The 21,451-nt window shown below is 40.2% G+C and overlaps 1 protein-coding gene across 1 annotated transcript in view; it reads right to left on the bottom strand.

Annotated features, from left to right (window-relative positions):
• Window positions 1–14,173, bottom strand: part of LOC308586768 (interferon-induced protein 44-like) — a 49,728-nt gene extending 35,555 nt beyond the window's left edge. The window contains exon 1 of the mRNA XM_081193812.1: window positions 14,104–14,173. Within this exon, the coding sequence (XP_081049938.1) occupies window positions 14,104–14,170 (67 nt within the window). The 5' untranslated portion in view covers window positions 14,171–14,173. The remainder of the gene's footprint in view (window positions 1–14,103) is intronic.
• Between the last annotated feature and the right edge of the window lie 7,278 nt (window positions 14,174–21,451).

Genomic DNA, 21,451 nt, shown 5'->3' with positions numbered 1-21,451 from the left:
CTATTCCCTGTTATGAAGTCTGATCCCAGTGCGAATTACAGCCCAGCCAATTCTGTCTCAGCTGTTCTCATGCTTTTAAAATGTATTTGTTTTAGAATAGGAAGATGTGGATTTTGGTTGTTATGCATGTTTAGGCCTGGCACTGCAAAGACTCACTGATGTTTTGATTCTTGTCTTTTAACTGATGGCCTGGTTACCAGGAACCTATAATTGACCTCCTGTTACTTAACTCTAAACAAAACAATATTAGTGTCGAAACGTCAAGCTTTTTAACAGAATAAATGTCACTGCCTTTTCCAGATGGTGTTCTTGAATTGCCCTTGTGCATGCTTCAGAAGAATCATAAAAGGAAAACATTTGGCACGTGAAGAAAACTTGGAGATTCTTACCACGGAGAACCCACATTCATCTCCCATTTGAGCAACTCAGGCTCCAATCCTGTTGCTTTACAATCTTTTCCCAGTGTAACTACCTGGGAACTGCTTTTGATGTGACAGAACTCTGTGATTTAGCAGTTCTCCATTTCCATTGTGCAGATGTTGAGCTGATCGTTATGATTTGCCCAAGGCTTCCCAAAGAATCTATGGGCATACTGGGTCCCAATACAACCCTATTTACTGAATCCAGTACCTGTTCCAAGCTGTCAGGTGCCCTAAAGGAAGATCAGAAGTGATGTAGGCTCCTGCTAAGACCCACACCAATTCACTGGTGATCCCTGGGTTTTCTTGGCCCTGCTCCTCTTCCTTCTTCTCTTAACTGTTGCTGTTGCTCACTTGTCCTCTGCAACAATGCAAGTAGTGACAAGAGTGAGGAGATGGTGCATTGTCCTTCACCTGCGTTGCCTCCTGTCTATGAGCAGGTGTGAAAATTGGGGCCACAGGGAGAGGACTAGCGCATGGAGAGAAAGAGGATTGGTCATTCAGAGAGTGAGGATCATTGAGAGCATCTTGTCCAAGGGGCTCCAAAAAACCCAGAGTAGGCCCTGGGCAAGACAGCACAGATGGTAGAGCATGAGACTCTCAATCTTGGGGTCATGGGTTTGAGCCCCATGTTGGGTAAAAGATTCCTGCATTGCAGGACATTGGACCCTCATGGTCCTTTCCAACTCTACACTTCTACGATTCTAAGATGCTCTTAGTAGGCCCTGCTCTTGAGTGTGCCCAGCTCTTCCTTGGTACTGTTGCCAGACACTTCATATTCTCTTATCTTTTAGCAATCATTTTCTGACAAGGAACTTCTGACTGCTCCAGCTATTGTGCTGTGTTCTTGTTCTTCCTAGGGAACTAAAATGGAACATTACTGCTGCGCTGAACATCCAAAGTAATTTTCGTGCCATCTGTTTTGTAATAGTCTATAGTGCCATAATTTCTGGCCATTATTTTGTGAGCTTAATTGAACTCTCTCAATCAGATGTTAATTTAAACTGATATTAAATCCTGAACTATTAGTGGGTACCCCAGAACTGGATTAATAAGTACACACAAGACAAAGCAATATGTCCTTGCTCATTGTGACTGAGTGTGCCAACTAATATGATGTTCTAACTTTCAAGGCATGGAAGAAAAGATCAGAGGAGAAGAAAGACAGCTCACTTGTATTGACGTGATCCTAGAACATGCATTATCTGTATGAATTATTGTTTGCTGATTTGTCTTGACTAAGCTCATTGTGGGCAATTGATGCTTTAGTGCTCATAGCCCTTCCCCTTTCCCAACGTGGTTTCATAATCATTCCTTCTTCACAGGGAACTCTGGAAATTGTAGCTCTGTGAGGTAACTATGGGTCTTCTAACAACACTCAGCACCCCAAACAAACTGCAGTTCCAGAATTCTTTGGCGGAAGCTATGACTGTTTAAAGTGGTAACATAGTGCTGAAAAAGTATAGTGTGGATGTGACCAAGGTCTCATTGTTGGCACCCTCTGTTTTGGGAGACAATGGAGAGGTGTGCCTTTGAGAGCATTTGAGAGTTACAGAGCCTGCTGTGGCTGTAGAGACCAGCACAGGATAGTCATGTTTTGTTGCAGTTGGGGCAGATGAAGGCATCCTGTTTTGCTGCTGCAGATGCACCATGGCGTTTCTTCTCATTGATCACTGTATTTAGTCAGGACTTGAAGTTTATTTCCTGTCTTAAGTTCCTTGCTAAGCATATAAAGTCCAGCAGTTCAAAAGACCCACAGCACTGCAAAAGGATTTAACAATTGGTTTTATTTCTGCTTGATTACTTGTATGTTGTTTTGCTTCCAGTGGGCTGTGTTTGATACAGTGAAGCAGAAAAAATGCATGGTTTAACCTTCACAAATGGTTGACTTGGGGATGTTACTGACAGCATCAGTTTCATAGAAAGAAAGCATCTCAGTGCATATCAAGGGAAATATAGCATGTTGTAGTCTACCCCATGTTCTTCATTATATATCCCCATGTAGGAAATTGGTACATGTAGGAAATTGGTACAAATTGGACTAGTGGGATGGAATCAGTTAGAATGGTAAAGGCAAAGCAAATCTGACCTTCCAAGTTATTGTGGTTTCCACAGTACAAGCAATTCAAAATGTCGTAAGAAGGAGTTACATACCATTGTGATTACTTGTTTGTACATCATAGCCTTTGGAGTCATCTTCAAGTTTACAGTAATTCGGGGAAAACAATGCAATCAAATTATTCTTAACAATGCTGAACATGCAACTAAAGATAATTTGTTAAAAGGTTTATGTAACTAATTGTAAATGGAAATATGAGCTGATTTATGAACCAAAGCCAACATGGCTGTCTTCATTTCTTCTTCTTTTATTTCTTTTATTTTAGAGGACAAGGAATGTCAAAGACACGTAAACCCAGGCAAAAGCCTTTTTGTTAACTCTTGGTTTAAATTTTTAATACAAACTCATGTTTGACATGGCTGGTCTGCTTTATTGTTTCTAGTTAATTTATTGCTGCTTTCAATTGTTTGGATATGTTTTATGTCCTCTAAACAGCACTGAGAAGTCTGCTATCAAGGAATATACAAATATAATTAAATAAATGACTAGTGACAATTCAATCACTCAAATAAAACAAAGAAGGGAAGAGAAGCAAAGCGAGGGAATCTTTAAAATGTGTTACTGCAGCCACTAAATCTTAAAACAGTGAATTAAGAGTACCGTAATAATCATTTGAGAATTCAATAAAAGATAAATTGAAAACTATTAATAATGAACCTTCATACTGGTGCACATTTTTGAAACAAATATTGGGTAGATCCAAGCCATACATTTTAGAGCGTATCCAATGCACACTTAAAGCTCATTACTTCTCCCAAAGATTCCCAGGAACTGTAGCCATGCGCATTAAATGTGTGTTGGGAGTCTATCTTCTGTAATAAAGTCTATTGGAGGTCTTACACTTCAGAAGCTGAGCTTAGTGAGACTTATAAGATTGTAGCCTTAAAGTATTTTGATTGGTTTATCTTGGTGCTGATGTCAGTATGAAATGCATAGGCCAACTCATAGGAGGATTCCTGTAGGAACACAGTGATAATTAGATGCTTCATAAGGCAATACAGGACCCAGACAATGTGGGGCATTTTCTCTGGTCCCAGGCACTTCATCCTCCCTATGCGGTTTTGGACCTGAAAGACCAAGGAAAAGTGTGGGTTTGTATAAGCAAGCACAATGTGTGTCATTGCACAACATCATTACTGATTATGGAGCATCAGCATTAGCTTCCAGTTTTCCAGTTTTTGTGCCAAGATGAGAGAGCCAGCATACAAAATGCATTGGGGGAAATCGTTTGCTAAGATGTATCATTAGGCAAACATGCACACACAAAAAATGTGTATATTTGGGGGGGGGATCACTCTGTTCATTTGGGTTTTTAAAAATGGAATTTACAAATTGATGTGAAGAACTGGACTTAAGAAAAATGAGAAACTGATTCACCCATTCCCCACCTCGCCTTTAAACTGAGTGGCTTGAACAAGTAGTTCAGTGAATGCAGAAAATTATGGCCAGTCCTTCTAAAGAGAAGAGAGTTCATAACAGTTCTAAACCACAGAATTCACTTTCCAGTAAAATACCAAAAGCAGGGGAAAGAGAATTTGCAAACAAAAAAGTAGGAGAATGTTAACAGAAACTTATTCTACAAACATGGTTTCCACTGAAAAAAATGCCTGTGGATATATTTTTTAACCACACTGACTCAGTAAGTCCAAGGTCTTTCCAGTATACCATTACAGCAAACCGAAAACTACACTGCAAAGGAAAGTCAGCTGCTGGCCAAATGGCATGCTACTCATTCAACCAAGGCTGCCAATACCAGACTGAATTCATTTTGAATCCTTTTGAAACCAAGTCCCAGGGTGCTTAACACCTTCTCCATCAAAACAGTTTAAAAGCAGCATGCACATCCAATCCCCCTCTTATTTTAGCTCCATATTTAAAAACTTCTTTTTACATATTTTATTAGGCAACAGCTGGTTTGGGAGATGGCAAATATCATTTACAGCAAGACAGTTTCTTTCCAAGACTCCTTAACAATGCAATCCTATGAGTGTCTACTCAGATGTGAGTCCCACTAAGTTCATTGGGACTTACTTACATATAATGTGTATAGCTCAGCATTCTTAATTGCCATTTTAAAGCCTCATGTTACCGGTAACTGCCATCCTGATCCCATATAAAGTAGCCAATGCTTTTTGACCTCATGGCCACATCCACCATTTTTCAGCTTCTGAGGCCTGCATGCCCTCACGTATGAAAATTCCACATGCACAAGCACACAACACAAAAACAGAACTCTGCTCAGTCCAGCACTGAAACAGGAATGCAAGCTGTGCCTTTCCCATTAATAAGATTAAGGAATGATGCAACAACATTTATTCAGCTTATGGGTATGCAAATCACTGCCTTCCAAAGTTCCAATCAGATTCCAAATGGTGAGGGATAATGTGCATCCTCATCAGGGCACAGATGCCTACTTTATTTAATTTTTTTCCCTGCCACTTCAAAAATTAATGCGTCTTGGAGAGCTGAAAAGATTGCTTTGAATTCATAAAGACCAAGCGGGCTTTCTCCCGGGCAGACACTTGTCTGATAATACGAGGAACATAATTAATATCTTAGAAAAACTACAAGTGAACATTAATACTAAAGCAGTTCTGATATTTGTGGACACGGAGAAGGCCTTTGACAATATCTCTTGGAGTTTTATGAAGAAGAATCTACAGGGGATGGGGGTAGGTCAAGGTTTTGGAAATCGTATAGGTGCAATTTGTTCAGAACAAAAGGCTAAATTAATTGTGAATAATGTAGTGACAGAAGAATTTAAGATTGAGAAAGGAACACGACAAGGTTGCCCAATCTCTCCATTGCTTTTTATATTGGTCCTGGAGGTTCTGCTAAATATGATTAGAAGGGACCAAATGGTTAAAGGTATACAAGTGGGAACTAAACAGTACAAATTGAAAGCATTTGCTGATGATTTGGTATTGACTTTACAGGAGCCAGAATCCAGTACTAAAAGAGTACTGGAACTGATTCAAGAATTTGGTCAGGTAGCTGGCTTTAAGTTGAACAAGACAAAAACTAAGGTTTTAGAGAAAAACCTAACTGGGATAGAGAGAGATACCGTAAGTTTCAGAAGGAGACAGGATTAACATTGGTTAAGAAAGTGAAATATTTAGGGGTTAACATGACTGCTAAGAACGTGAATTTATTTAAGGATAATTATGAAAAATGCTGGATTGAAGTGAAAAAAGACTTAGAAATATGGTCAAATTTGAAGTTATCATTGTTAGGCCGAATTGCTGTGATAAAAATGAACGTATTGCCAAGGATGCTGTTTTTGTTCCAAACATTGCAAATCTTGGACAAAATGGACTGTTTCAAGAAGTGGCAGAGAGATGTCTCCAGATTCGTCTGGCAGGGCAAGAAACCTCAAATAAAATTTAAGATATTACCTGATGCTAAAGAAAGAGGTGGATTTGCCCTGCCAGACCTTAAACTTTATTATGAATCAGCCGCTTTTTGCTGGCTGAGAGAGTGGCTGCTTCTTGAAAACAGCCATTGTTTAATGTCTGGATAAGATATAAGGACTTGTTAGAAAATAAAACCCCAAGATGGTTGTCACCAATGGAAGCGAAGGCTCAGAAAAAACTCAATATGGAGGCCAAATGGCCATAATATTGGGAAATTCTGGAACAAGAGGGAGACAGAATAAAACTGCAGAGCTTTGAAAAATTAAAAAACAAAGTGCGAGACTGGCTCCATTATTACCAAATAATGGAGGCATATAATTTGGATAAAAAACTTGGCTTCCAGGTGGAAAAATCAAAATTGGAAACAGAATTGTTAGACCCCAAAATTAAGAATTTATCAAGAATGTATAACTTGCTGTTGAAATGGAACACTCAGGATGAAACGGTGAAATCAGCTATGATTAAATGGGCACAAGATGTTGGACACAACATCATGATGGCTGACTGGGAACAGTTATAGACCACAGGTATGAAGTTTACGGCATGTAATGCCTTAAGAGAGAATTTAATGAAAATGATTTATAGGTGGTACGTGACACCAGTCAAGCTTGCAAAAATTTACCATCTGCCCGATAATAAATGTTGGAAATGTAAAGAGACTGAAGGTACATTCTTTCACCTTTGGTGGACGTGCCCAAGGATTAAGACATTCTGGGAGATGATATTTAATGAAATGAAAAAGGTATTTAAATATACCTTCCTGAAGAAACCAAAGGCCTTTCTCCTGGGCATGGTTGGCCAATTGGTGACAAAGAAGGATAGAACTTTCTTTATGTATGCTACAACAGCAGCAAGAATACTTATCGCAAAGTATTGGAAGACACAAGATTTACCCACCCAGGAAAAATGGCAGATGAAGTTGATGGACTACATGGAACTGGCGGAAATGACTGGCAGAATCCGAGACCAGGGAGAAGAGTCGGTGGAAGAAGATTGGAAAAAATTTAAAGACTATTTACAGAAACATTGTAAAATTAATGAATGTTAGAAGGATGCTGGATTGAAGTTATATGGCGTTAGCAGAAATGTTATAAAGAATTAAGTAAAAACAGACTGTTAATGGGCCAAAGGGGAAAAAATAAGGTTAGATTGTGTTAAGATAAATTATAGGACAAAAACTGAGAAAGATGGAAAGGATCTGCTGAAATAGCTAACTGAACTAGAATACAGTGGTGCCCCGCAAGACGAATGCCTCGCAAGACGAAAAACCCGCTAGACGAAAGGGTTTTCCGTTTTTCGATGCGCTTCGCAAGATGAATTTCCCTATGGGCTTGCTTCGCAAGACGAAAACGTCTTGCGAGTCTTGCGATTTTTTTCGCTTCCCCCCTTTTTCTAAGCCGCTAAGCCGCTAATAGCCTTTTAGCCACTAAGCCGCTAAGCCTTTAATAGCCGCTAAACCGCTAATAGCGCTAATCCGCTAAGCCGCTAATAGGGTTGCTTCACAAGACAAAAAAACCGCTAGACGAAGAGACTCGCGGAATGGATTATTTTCGTCTTGCGAGGCACCACTGTACAAAAAAGGGAGGTGTGAGGAGGTCGTCGAAACAAGTAAATGAAAGACAAGATATGGAAATATTGGATGTGTTTTTAATTGTTTTTGTTTTTGTTTTGTTAAGATAAGCAGTGTTTTTTGTTTTTTATGTATTGTATTGTTTTGTTTTGTTTTGCTTTGTTTAACTCTTTTTCTTCTTTTTGTAACTTTTAAACTCTTAATAAACATTAATTTTTAAAAAAAGAAAGAAAAGAAAAGATTGCTTTGGCCTGACCCAGCTAACTATCCCTGTACGTATTACTCAAAGTCCAGCTATGTTTAATAGAGCCTATTCCTCAATAATATTCTCCGTTGCACAAGATTCATCATAGCAAAAGGCTCCATGTGACATTTAAATGCCAAGAAATAGTCACACTTCCGAAGGGGATTTACAATTGTTTTCTCTATAGCAACTGGGCTAGATTTCATGTCTCCCCTGAGCCATGATATCCTCATGCTTGTCCAAAGGATCTACCAGCTTTCATCAGTGTGCAAGAAGATTTCAGCAGCTTGCATCACAGCCAAGTTAATTACATAGCATATTATCATTAGTGCATTGTCCAATCTCACATCCCTTAGCTTGTTAGTTCAATTTAAAAACATGGCTGTGATGGGAAAACTGATACTATAGACACGCACAGAATCCAATTATAAAATTGTTTGGCTGGCTGTCAGAGTCAAGCACCTAACCATTTTACATTTCCATATAAAGACAATATGCCTCCTTGCTCTCCCTCCCTATGGTTCTTTATCTTTGAATTGGACTTGGACCTGGCAGCTGTTCACATACAGGACACCTTCAGATAGCAGAATCCTCTGTAAAATAGGGTTCATGACCACCCAATCCTCAACTGTATAAAATACCCAAAATATTCTCTTTTGGTGCAGCTAACTGCCAACTGTGTCTCTCTCCTTAGCAAGCCTAACATCGCTCTTGTTGGGAGTCAGCCCCCTGTTTCATTATCTCTCTCGCAGAGGGCTGAGGCCAAGTCAGATACAGTTTTACCTCATACACCATTTCAAGCCCAGGTGTTTTATTATAGCACAATGTGTAACTTACTCATACTATATTCGTCACTCTAAGCTAGTAGTCCTTTTAGCCTTAAGTAAAGACACAGTCAAACCTTGGTTGTCAAACATAATCCATTCCAGTTGCCCATTCAGCTTCCAAAATGTCCAACAACCGAGGCAGGGCTTCCGGTTGGCTGTAGGAGCTTCCTGCACTCAAGTGGCAGCCTCATTGGAGATTCAGCTTCTGAAAAACGTTCGAAAACCGGAACACTTACTTCCAGGTTTTTGCCGTTCGGGAGCCAGAATGTTCCAAAACAGAGGTGTTTAGGAACCGAGGTTTGACTGTATAGTTTCTTCACAGGAAGTTTGGCCAGATTTGAGGGGATATTTCAGCTGAACTCTAGAAATGAAACAAAAGGAAGGGTCAAGTGATTCAGGTAAAGATGAGGGGCTTACTTATGTTGGCAGACAGATTCTTGTGTTACACTTCCTTTCTTCTTTTATTTAAAATGGTTTGGAATTTGGTTTGGTTTTTTTCATTTTAAGACTTTTAAAAGCTGCTGGCTTTGACAATGAATTTGGTGGTGACGCAGCAGCAGCAGCAGCACAGTCCTGGCTGCTGCCATCACCTTTCTTCCAGGAATAGTGCTAGTATGCATGAACACACTAGTATCATTCCCACAGGCACTCTGGGAAAGGATAATGGTAGCAGCAGTCTCAAGCTGCCACTTCCTTCCTTATTAGGAAGGTTTCTCAAGTTCTATTATGATTTGGGATTAGTGTCCTTTTATCATTGGCAAGGTAGTTCAGTATTTTGCATTACATTTTTTCATATTTGGGTAATGCTACTACATTCGGGTAATTGATTTATGGCAAATGATTTCTTGAAACGCTCTAAGCCATTTGGGGTGATTGTTTTTTCAGATAAGTGGCACAGAAAACTAATAAACCACCTCTTCCTTCTTAGCCTTGTAATGACAGAAGAAGGCCATAGCTGCCAAACCTATTTCTGCCACACAGCTTTTGAAAACCCAGGGGTTATTATAAAATGTTAGCCGGCCACTTCTGGAGCCCAGAAATGAATGTATCATTTTGAGTCCTGGTTTCCATTCTGCTTCCTGGAGATTGCCTAGGCACCCAGCACTCCTTTTAAGGTATCCTGATGCTCTGCGGAGAATGTTTTCAGTACATTATCATACGTGGAGAAGCAAATGGGTTATAATCTGTATTACCTGTTTTCTAGAGCTCAAAAGCCAACTTGCATGACATATTTTTGAACTTTGATTTGACATAAATGTGAGCTAGCTGTGATGGTAAATAAAACCAGTGCTTCTGTACTGGTATCTAGTGTGAAGAAAACACCAGGCGATGGGGGTCTGTGAGTTGCAATCCTTCCCAACAATATGCTCCCAAGTTTGTGACCACACAGCTGGCAGAAAGCCTTCAGACATATAACATAGATGAATCAAACACAATCCCATCTGTATCAACTTAATTTTTTTCTTCAAAACTTTCAAAGTGGTGTTGCCCAATTACCCATAACCTGAAGGGCTGGCATACATTCTTCCTTGCCGTCATGTGCTTTGAACATCTTATAAACCAAGCAATTAGATTAGTTGGTGGTTGTTAATAAAGCCTCAAACACCCAAGGTCTGGAAAGATCACCTTCTGCCTCACAAGTCCAACAGTCATCCTTAGCAGTGCATCAGCTCATCATCTGAAGTTAGGCAGGTAATGATAATGGAATGACCTTCTCAGTAGTGATCAGTGCATGAAACGACCTCTTTTGACACTATCTCTGGTGTCAGAAAAAAGCCTTCTCCTCTTTCTCAGGGTTTTTATTATTATTATTATCTGCTGTTCTAGTACTTGTGGGTTTTGTTTTATCTGCTCTGCTGTTTTATATCGCCGCTTCTGACTTGAGCTTTTCGTTTACTATTGTTATATGTTCAAAGTTTCATTCCTTTGTTAAAAACAGCCCTGAAAGTTTGACTGAAGAGTGGCATCAGAATATCTCAATTAATTATATAAACAAAATGTATTGCTTAAACCGGATACATGTGTCCTTTAGCCCACAATGAATCACAGATTTTGAATGACATGAAAGACAGGCAATTATTAGTGTTATTAAATTCTAAAATAGGCTAGCTTCCTTATTCTTCATGCTTAAATGAATAAGCTAAGAATGATTTTTTTAAACAGAGTCCATGCCTTTTGGATTAAATTAATAAACTTCTTGACACTTTGATCCTGCAAATTAACTAATGCAAATTACACTAATATTTATGAAGTGCTATGGTGAAAAAATAACATTGTCTGCTACATTTTTGCCAATCCTATCCTAATTGTGTTTCCTGCAAATGGACTTCTGAGGAAGTCATAGTCGATTGCCATGTTCATTCTATGTCTTTCTATGTATTTTCTACATTCTATGTATTTTCTACATTCAATGTATTTTCAGGGTAACACCCTGCATGGGTTTTCTTACTCTTTCATGAACTCAAATCGCTGTTTTGTGCAAGCTATTACTCAGCTCTTCTCAGGAAAAATTATGGTGATGCATAAAATCCTAGTTTGTATTTAATTAAGTTTGTATTAATCTGATGACTCCCTAAATAGACTCATAACTGGGGATGGGATGGAAAAGGCTATAAAATACATATAACACAGAGCGAGCTTCTCTCCCTTTATGAAAGATGTCTGGCCAGGGTACAACTGAAACAATTTTGTATATCTCAGGAGCCCATGTTCAGATGACAGTTGATTTGAACTGTAATTGCTTATTGTGCCCATGCACATTGTAATTGCATTGTGTAATTGCACATTGTGCCCATGTGTGTGCGCGCGCACACGCGCGCGTGTGTGGTAGGGCTCTAAAATACAGGCTTGCTGAAGGGTTTATTTTTGTTCAAGGGTGATTCCGGGGACTGTGCCTGTTCATTTATTGTGCCTAAATACAACACAAGCATCACACACACTCAGTGAATCCATGAGATAGAATTATGGGAGGGGAGCATAATAGTGTTCAGCCAGAAGATTGGACTGACTTTTCGGGGTTTCAGATCATGTTGAGAAACTCTGTGCACATACAGCTTGTATGTGTGCAGACTCTTTTAAACCTTCAGATGAACACATGGAATTTGGGGAACAGGAGAGCAGCTGCAGTTCTGGTCCCCCACCCACACACAACCTGAAGGAATAAATAAATAAGTGGACTGGCTGAAAATTCTCTTTATGAATTTTGGGTGCTGTGTTTTCTTCAGACAGCTATTTTCTGTTCCTCTGTACAGTGTCTTGAAGCAGATATAAGGGAACACCTCTTGGTCACTAAATGCACTGTGATGAATTGCTGGTTAATTAGTAATTGCTTTCATGACGTCAGTATGAGCAATATTCGATGCCATTTTCCCTCAGAGTGTTTTCATTCCAAGAAACACAGCAGTTACTTAAAATGAGGGAGCCAAAGTAACTTGGCCCAGGCATGCTTCACTTTACAAATGACTCCGTAAAATTAAAAGCAGAAAGATGGCAGTAGGGGGGAAGTGCTTAATGGCATTTGCAAGCGAGTTCCATTGATTTCAGTAAGATCTTACTTCCAAACAAGTGTGTAAAAGATCAGAGCCTAAATGATTGCATATGCCCACAGTCCTAATGAATGTATACTCCGTTGGAATTGCATATCTTTAGTGATAACTGACAGAAAAAAAACATTATCAGCTGGAAAATAAGTTGCAAGATGACCATTTACAAATTCATTTCACTGAAAAGGATTAAAAAGTTAGCACAGATTTTTCATATCATTTGTTTTCTTTCCGAAAGCACCTTGCTTGAGTGATCGTATCACGCATCTGTACTTCATTTCATCATTTAACAGTATTTGCTGTAATGTACATTTCTTTGAACTGAAACTGATCATTTTAAGTGGCATTAAAAGGAAACTGATTGTGCCTTTGGGAGGGGGGAAGCTTTTGAAAAAGACTGCAAAAAGCTAATAATAAACCTATTTATTTGGAATCCCTTGAATGAACTGAATGTGTGTACTTTTTCTTTCAAACGCTGTATTTCATGCTTCCTGAATTCGATTGCTAGATATTAACAGGCTTGAGGGACTCTCTGGATGATGTGCAATGGGTGACAGGGGACCGCTGTAGGATGGGTAAATTAGAAGAATTTGGCAGTGCTGCCTTGCCTTCTACAAGTCATCTCTGAATCTAAGCCAAAGTGTAGTTTTTCCCTGTGGTTTTCTAACGACAAAAGCTATTAAAGAAAGCTCAACAGAGTTGTTTCCAAAGGCTACAATGTACCAACCAATTGCTGACTCTTTACCATCATCCACGATATTAGAGTCCTAATGTCAAGTGTATATAAATGACTAACAAACACTCCAGTTGAGTGCCCTCTGTCAAAGCTTTTTAGATATGCAGAAGCTGATGTAGTGCATCCACAGTCCCTGCAATGTAACTTTCCCCAGTCAAACCAAGCACAGATTGCAGATGTCCAGTTTATGAATGTGAGGGTGTTGTATTGTCAGGGGCTGGACTGAACAGGAAGGCTGGGAAGATTCCCCTCTGTGTCCTCAGCTCCTCTCGGAAGAGGAAGGGGAGTAGGAAGATTTGCCCCCCTCCCTTGTCTCCAGCAGTTTCAAGAGTAGAAGGAGACAGGGTTGAATTACAACTGAATGAAACTGCCAAGTTACGAGATAGTGGAGGAAGAGGGGGAAGTGACAGAGCAAGCAGCAGAGACCTCATTGGAGAGTCTGGGAGGGCCTGTTTCTCCAAGGGCTCCTCAATCACTTTTCATTCAAGAACAGAGAATACAGAGGCGTGTGACTCCTGGGACTTTCCATAGGAACTCAGGATGTTGTTGGGGGCGGAAGAGGAGGGGCTCAGAGTAGGCAACGTCTCCCTTGCATGGAGGCATGGATTCTCTGTCTTGCAACCAGATGACTGAATAAAACCCATAAATATGAACTTGCTTGTTCTTCTTGCCTTTGATGCTATTGGGGGAAGAGAGGATTCTCCACATCTGACATGTATGGAGTTGCATTTTCTATTGTAAGTGCACAGATCTCCGGCAGGACAAAGTAAGCAGGAATGAAAGTTGGTATGCTATGATGGTGAGCACCACAGAATTATGTGATTTGCTGGAAATCACGAGTTCTGTTTGTGGGTTTTCCATAGGCATCTGGCCATTGTGAGAACAGAATGCTGGACTGGATGGGCCTTTGGTCTGATCCAGCACAGCTCCTCTTCTTATATTCTTACTGCATTTAAAAAGAGAAGTGACTGAATGTTTTTTAAAAAAAAAAATATGAAGGGCTCCATCCAGTATTTATTTACCTGGAAATATACCGTATGTCATTGAGTTTGAGTACAAATGTATAGGATTGTACTGTAAAAGCTGTTTTGGCTATTCCAGAAATTTTAATTTGGGGAGCATTTCTATATTTCATTCAAAGGCCCTATACTGGAAAACATTGCTAGTAAAAGAGAAAAGCTATTTCACTTTTTCTCTTCCTATGACTGTTACCCACTTTGCTCTGTTACTCACCAGGAGGTTTTGTGAGTATCAGGAAAATGCCTCTTCGGGAAACAGGCAGTTCCATTGGTAGTTGCATGGCCTGTAGGTTTACCTGGGCTCATAATAGTTTCCTCCTAGTAATGCACTTTTGTGGATCACACCCATATTCTGGGATGAAAAAATAAACGTGGAAAGTTCATTATCCAAATAAAGAGATTTCTGCAGATAGCTTTAAAAAGGGCTGCTAAAAGGCAGCATGAGCTGAACTTCAGAATTTGCGCCATAGGTTTTGAAATGAATAGTGATCACTGGATGATGCCATGGCATCTCAGAAGAAATTCTCACAACCTTCCCACCCAAATTCCACCTCCAGTACTGAAGGTGTGCGCACTTTCTGATCGTGGAATGAACATAGCTATCACCTAAGAATAGCATGCCTTTGTGACAGAGCTGCTTGCCCTCTCCAGCAAGTTGTAAATCCAGGAATGCAATTCAGGGAGGGCAGTGTTTCAGAAAACATGTGACTATTCAGCAGCAGCAGCAGCAGCAAGCTGAATATTTTCCGTAAAGGAAAAGCAAATTGTTGATGGTCACAACCAGCACTGTGAAAATGTGCTGCTTGAATTTTTCAAGGCTTGCACGGGCATAAGATCCACTACTCTTAGCTCCTGTAGGAACCAGGAGGTGGGACTCTGCTGGGAACCTAACCCATTTATCTCAGCAGTCTTGTGTTTGGATTGCTCTCTATGTGTTGTGCCAGTGTTGGATCAGACCAGCTGCTTACCTTACCCTTTAGTGTGTGCCTCAGGGTATTTATTTGCCTGAGTCATCTGAAATTATTTGCTCTTCAAACACTGTGGCCTGCCGTGCTTGTTTATTCCAACTCCCTGTCTGCAATGCATCTGTGGCCAGGGTCAAGCGGGTTAAACTGTTGGTGTGTAGGAAGCTTGGGCCTACATTGAGATAAGCAAATAAATGTGATAACCTTCTGGTAACTTTAAGCACTGGGATTCCATTATTCTAATCCTTGGTGTGTGAGAACCTTCATAAAGCTTCAATAAATTACACGGCACTGAATTATGCATTGATGTCATATTTATATGGCCTCAGAACTGGGAGTCTTGTGTTCTCAGTAAATTTACTAAATCGGGGGTGGATCTCCTTGGAACTAGCCAGCTTCTAACCAAGTTGTTTCCAAAGCTATTAAAATTTGTAAGTGCTTTTTAGCCATATTTTCTTTCGATTCCTTGTTTTGCCTACATCAGTTCAGTCCTTAAATTTTATTTTATTATTTTATTGATTTTTACAAAATATAAACAATAAACAACTGTGGAGGATCATAATGCAAAGATACAAATAAATTTCAGCATATTACAGAATTAGAGGAAGGTAAGTTCTACCAATCACCCTCAGAGCCTTCCTTCGAAACCAGAACCCCAAATAAAAATATAATATTTTAAGAAATAGAAAACTAGCAGTTTTCTCCTATTAGTTTCCAAAGAGTAGCATGTGTCACTGGAGGTTTCTTTTCTTTTCTTTTCTTTTCCTTGTTGAAAGCTCTTCAGGCAAATTATATAATTTATTCACTTCATTTTTGTAGCAGATATAGGGTTCTAATCAACTGGGTTTTACTCAGAGTAGATCCAATGAAATTAATGGACTGACGTTTGTTATAGTCATTAATTTCAGGGTAAAAGTTAGTTGACTACAACCTTAAGCACTGTTGTGTCATATTACTTTCATTTCATTGTGGGAAACAGATATTAACTGAGTGTATGGGCTCCTGAGTTACCATTCATTTTATATTAATAGTCTAGGATGGCCGTTTAATGCTTTCTAAATGGAAGCTAATTAGGACATAGTTAGAAATTCCTCTCCATTGGAAAGCCATCAGAGCTTGGAGAAAGCAACACAATTGGAGCATGATGAAAGGTGTGTGCAGGAAGAAACAGGAAATTGACAGGTTGCACAAAGTCAGACAGGGGGAGAAAGTCTCTCTCTCGCATAAAGAGAGAGAATGGAGACAGTTACATCCCTATTTTTATTTTTAATCTACACTTATGAATTAATTCTAAAGCAATAAAATAAGCATAAGAGTATTACAGAACGCCACTAAAAGAGCAGAAAATCAGTAAAAGGCAAAATAATATTGCAGCAATGAAACAATACAACAGTAAATTTCAGCAGAGGCAATAAAAATCATTATCACTGTTCATTAAAAGCATGAGCAAATGAAACTGTTTACATTTGCCACCTACAAGGCAATGAGGCTGATGCCAGGGAAATCACTGTGTTGTTGTGTTGTGTTGTGTTGTGTTGTGTTGTTTTGTGTTGTGTTGTGTTGTGTTGTTTTCAGACTGACCATGGACTCTTTAAAGAAAACAGAACCAATCTGTCTAACAGGAGAAGTGAAAGAAATAATAAAAAAAATTATGAAGCTAGCTCAAAGCTATGCAAACATTAGTGGCTTAAAATGCAGCGAGGTCGTCCCTCTACCTTCGCCCCCACTGGGTTTCAGGTCATGTCCCTGTACACACCAAAGGAGGGATGTCTTCACCCATTACCTGTTTGGTTTCCATGCACATGCAGCATCCCCAACTGTGATTCATGATGCTGTCATCTGTCCATGAGCAATGGTTGTGTCAAACGTGCACAGTTGTGGTTCACAGGGACATTTAGAAGCAAGATCTGCAAAATTATCGAGCATATTCCAACACACAAATGAGAAATAATTGGGTAACCTGAGTAAATTTCCTTTGAGAGATTATAGCAAAAGCCTTCATCTGATTCATATTGGGAGTATAGCAACATTCCCTATAATTCACAACATTATATTTGCGGAGGAGGTAATTAATCTGCTGTGATTTCCTACCCTTGCTGTACACCAAGATAAATAAAGGCTGGGAGCTTTGTCTTGACCCCAAACATGGTAGCTGAGCTGTGTACAGTGCAAAAACTAGAGCAATCCACCAAGTGCACATTTTTTTGAACTTCTGTCACCTTTCCAACCCACAGAGAGACCATCACCACTTGAAACCATTCCTAAAAGAAATAAATGAAATCTACCACAATGGAGACATTGGGTAAAACACATTATATGATTCCCCCGTTAATAAATTAAGCAATTCCGCTTCCTTTTTTAAAACTGAGGCTCATTGTTCCCAGAAACTGCCCTGGTGATTTCACCACCTTCTGATATTCAGGTCATGTGGTTGTGTTTTTAAAAAGCCAGTTGTGAATGGTCACTGGGGCTTACTGTAAAAGTTAACTTTGTGTAGTTGTATGAATGATATCTTCCCTGGAATGCTATTAGATCAGTTATGAGAATGGGACTACTGGGAAATTTGAAAACTTCTAAAGGTCCAGTACACTGAATGAAGGATTGTACCAAGCACAATCTTTCTTGAGTCTTCCTTGTTTGGAAACGTGACAAAGGTAGATGTACACAGGGGGAAGGAAGAGCAGAAATGATGATTAGGTGTTCCAGTAAAATAATTCAAGGATGGCTAAGTACTTAAAATCAGCTGTTCTTGTTACTATTATCTTTTTTCTTTATTGATTAACCTGATCGTGTTCTAATGCAGATAATAGTATTATGATTACCTTACAGATTTCTTATGTCACCAAGGACAATCTGAGCCTCATCAGTGTGATTTGTCTCCAACCATGGAATCAGTCAAATTATCTTTTTAAATCCATAAAGAATACAATCGTTGGCTCTCTACCATTTCCCCATCTGGTTTCACTCCACACGGAAAATATGTAGATGAGATTTGTCAGAGAGAAGAGCTTTTGCTATTAGCCAGTTTTCATCAAATCCAGCTGCCCTCCCCTCCCCCCACCCAGATGTTTTGTGATATTGGTTTCAAGAACTTCTCTCATATGCAGTCATGCCAGACATTCTGTATTATCATTGTTAAGTTCGACGTCCATGAGGGGAACCTCAGCTGTTGAAGCATCTTGGTTGCAACAACAAAATGTTGAGGTAAACAGTTAGGCAGGCAGGCACATTAAGCACGTGTGTGAGTTCAGCAACAGAGCAAGAAATAAGTTCAGCAACTGTGAAACTTCCTACCCTTGGTCTTCATAACTTAGCTTTGCAAGTAAAGATTTCTGAATAATAAAACTGTTATGAAGGTAGGAAGTCAGCAAAGATGTGAGGCTTAGCCAGTGTATTCTACTGTCCTATGTATGTATATCTGCCAGCCAGACAAAATCATAGATGAGTATTCAGTTAAATGGGTTCCTGACTCTCAGGTAATCTTAACACCAAGGACTTGGAGAAGCTGAGAGGTTTCTTACAAGGCCTTCAAGCTGTCATAGCAACATCCTACTCCCAGGGTGATGGGTCTTCTGCCATGAAGAATGAGGATCTCAGGAAAAGACAGCATCCCTCTAAGGAAAAGAATACTTCATGAGAAAAAACCTCTTGAGGGACAACATGGTGTTGTCTACCAAGGTGTACACCTCCGGTAGGGAGATCTAAGGAGTGGGTGATTCAGTCACAAGAAACACAACAAGAAGTGGGATATGGTTCTCTCTGAATACACACTGAATATGCAGGTTGGGCTCCTTGCAGGGAGGTAGAGTTTCCCTCTGCAGTGGTACTGATCCATACTGGGCTTCCTATTTGCATCAGAAAAAGGTCCATAGGAATGAATGGGAAATTTTCTTCCAATCGCAAACCAAGTATAGGGGTCCAGATACAGATCTGGGTCCTGCCAGGGTCCCAATCTGGAGCAGGCCCCCATACACTTGCTGTTACTTTCAAAAAGCCTCTTGCACAATAGCTAATTCTGTCGATGGCATCTCAGCTAATTTGGCCCTGAGTGATATACAGAAAGGAAGTGTATATAAAACACTTGATTATATTTACTCAATCTTTCATGGAACTACTACAGAGAATATTTTTTAACACATGTGTTTTCTGACTTTCTTTCTTTTGATGAGATTTATAGCAGATTCACTGGTTGTTTTTGGATGTAGACAAATCACCATGAAATGATTACACATCAGTTTCATATGGCAAACATGAGTCTCGACTAGAGTTTGTTATGCAAAGAGCTATCATTCACTGTGCTAAAATGAAGCAAGCTGTTTCGCTTTCAACTAGTGACCTTTTTCTTTAGCTTGATGTGCACCTGTAGTTTAGCATTGTCCTGTCACAGTACATATCCATGCAGACAGTCCCAGGTTTAAGCACTAGTATTTCCAGTTAAAAGCATCAGTTGGCTGGTGATAGGAAAGAACTCTGCCAGAGAAATGCTTCTAGTCATTCTGCAGCTATTGAAATAGGCCCTAATCAATGACAGGTTAAGTCATAATGCATTCATGCATCTTTAAAGTGCTTGTTGGTTTTGCTGCAATAGGCTAACAGAGTTGCCTCTCTGACAGAAAGATGACAAACACATACATACTGCTTGCACAAAATGCACATGAAATAGTGGCAGTGGAGTCAATGGGAGAATCTAAACCAGTCTCACACTGATTTAAATTTAGGGAGGTGGGTGTACAGTGAGGAGAGCCCAAGACCCACTGAATCCAAACTTTTTCATAGATCTTGAGCTTTGATTGTGCTGCAAAGCTGTAGCTTCAGAAAACCTGCATGTCATTTCATTTGACCCATAAACTGAAAGCACATCACTTGGGAAGGCAGGTGAACTAATGTCAGTGTACTGGAAGAAGCAAAGATCACCAGTGTCGAAGCAATGAATCTTCAACATCAACTCCATTGGACTGGTAATGTTGCTCAGATGCCTGATTATCGTCTTCCAAAGCAACTATTCTATTCCCAACTCAAGAATGGAAATACCAGTGGACAACAAAAGAGGTTTAAAGATGCTCTCAAGGCAAATCTTTAAAAATGTAACATAAGCACTGATAACTGATAAACATTGGCCTGAGAGTACACCAGCTGGAGAATAGCCTTTACAAAAGGCATCAATGGACTTTGAAGAAGCAGAACTCAGGGCGAAAAGGAGAAACGAGCTAAGAGGAAGGCATGTGTGGCAAACCCTCTCTGTGATCTACTCCCACCCAGAAACCTATGTCCCCACTGTGGAAGGATGTGTGGATTCAGTATTGGCCTCCACAGTCACTTACAGACTCACCGTTAAGACCATGTTCATGGAAGACAATCTTACTCGGCTACAAGTGATTGCCAAAGAAGAAGAAACTTAAAGCAAGAGAGGTTACTGTGCATAACTATGCCAAATTCCCACTAAAGCAAGTGGTGCTTCAGAGCATCAAATTGTCCTCCATATGAAATAAATTCCTGTGCACAGGAAACTAGTAAATCAAGGGAAAAAGACTCTCCTCCCTGAAAGAGAGGGGAGTGGTTGTGGGTGGGAGCCCGAGCACCGCCCAGCAGGGGCCGTGGCCCCCTGCCTCCAGCTCACCTGGCTGGCGCTCACGCCCCCCCCCAGTGGCCACCCAACCAGGTGCCGCGGAGGGGGCGTGTTCAGCAGCCTTTTGCTGCAGCGCCAGCCTCTCCCTGGCCTCATTCCTCGTCGTCGTCCCCTCGCGAGTCACCCACCCTCCACTCCCTTTTGGTTAGGGCTTAGGTCATTGGCCTTGCTATGGACCTTAGGTTGGTCGCCCTGGTTGCCCGGGGGGCCTGGTAGGAGTTTTTCCATTTGGCATTAGGCTTTTTGGTTTTTTTGCCTACCTCGTAGCAATCGTCACAACTTTTGTGGTATTGGTGGGTAGGTTAGGCATTGGATTCATGTGTTGTGGTGTGTCGAAGTGCTAGGTGTGGCCATCGCCTATGCCTTCAATTTTTAGGGGTATTCCGTTAAAGGAATCTGGGGGTCGTGTATTCCGTCCGATGCCTGCTTGGCGGGAGGTGACAGCAGGGGTGAGCCTATAGTTGGATTAGTTGGATTAGCATCAACAGGCTCCACCTACTGGTGAATAAACCCACTTGTTTCGATCCAATGCCTAAGCCAATACCTTTTCATTGCTGTAATCAATAAAGTTGTGGCCTTTTCTAGCCCATCAACCTTATATCACGTGTCCTTGTGTCTTCATTTCACTTCGCGGGGGTCGGGTCCTCGAACCACAATGCTAGGCTCTAGTATGTGAAGTTTCCTATATGAGAATTATTTGCATAAAGGAGCATTGTAAGATTCCACAAGTGGTCTGAGGTGATATATTCCAAACACGGTATTTCCTATCAATGCCCACGAAGACAAATTTCTTCAGAATACAGGATTGTATACATAGACTAGGAAGATACAGAAACAAATTTCAGTGACAGATGAGATAGCATTCTACCTAGATACATAGGAACACACAGGAAAATGGTGTGTTTAAATGCATTTAGTTACATTACTGAAAATGTAAAATGGTGGTGGTGGCTGGTAGTAGTATGGTTTTG

Source organism: Podarcis bocagei (assembly GCF_964188305.1).
Source record: "Podarcis bocagei genome assembly, chromosome: 5".
In the NCBI taxonomy this organism is placed as follows: Eukaryota; Metazoa; Chordata; class Lepidosauria; order Squamata; family Lacertidae; genus Podarcis; species Podarcis bocagei.
The sequence above is the reverse complement of the archived record's forward strand: the minus strand, read 5'-3'. Positions and strand labels throughout refer to the sequence as shown.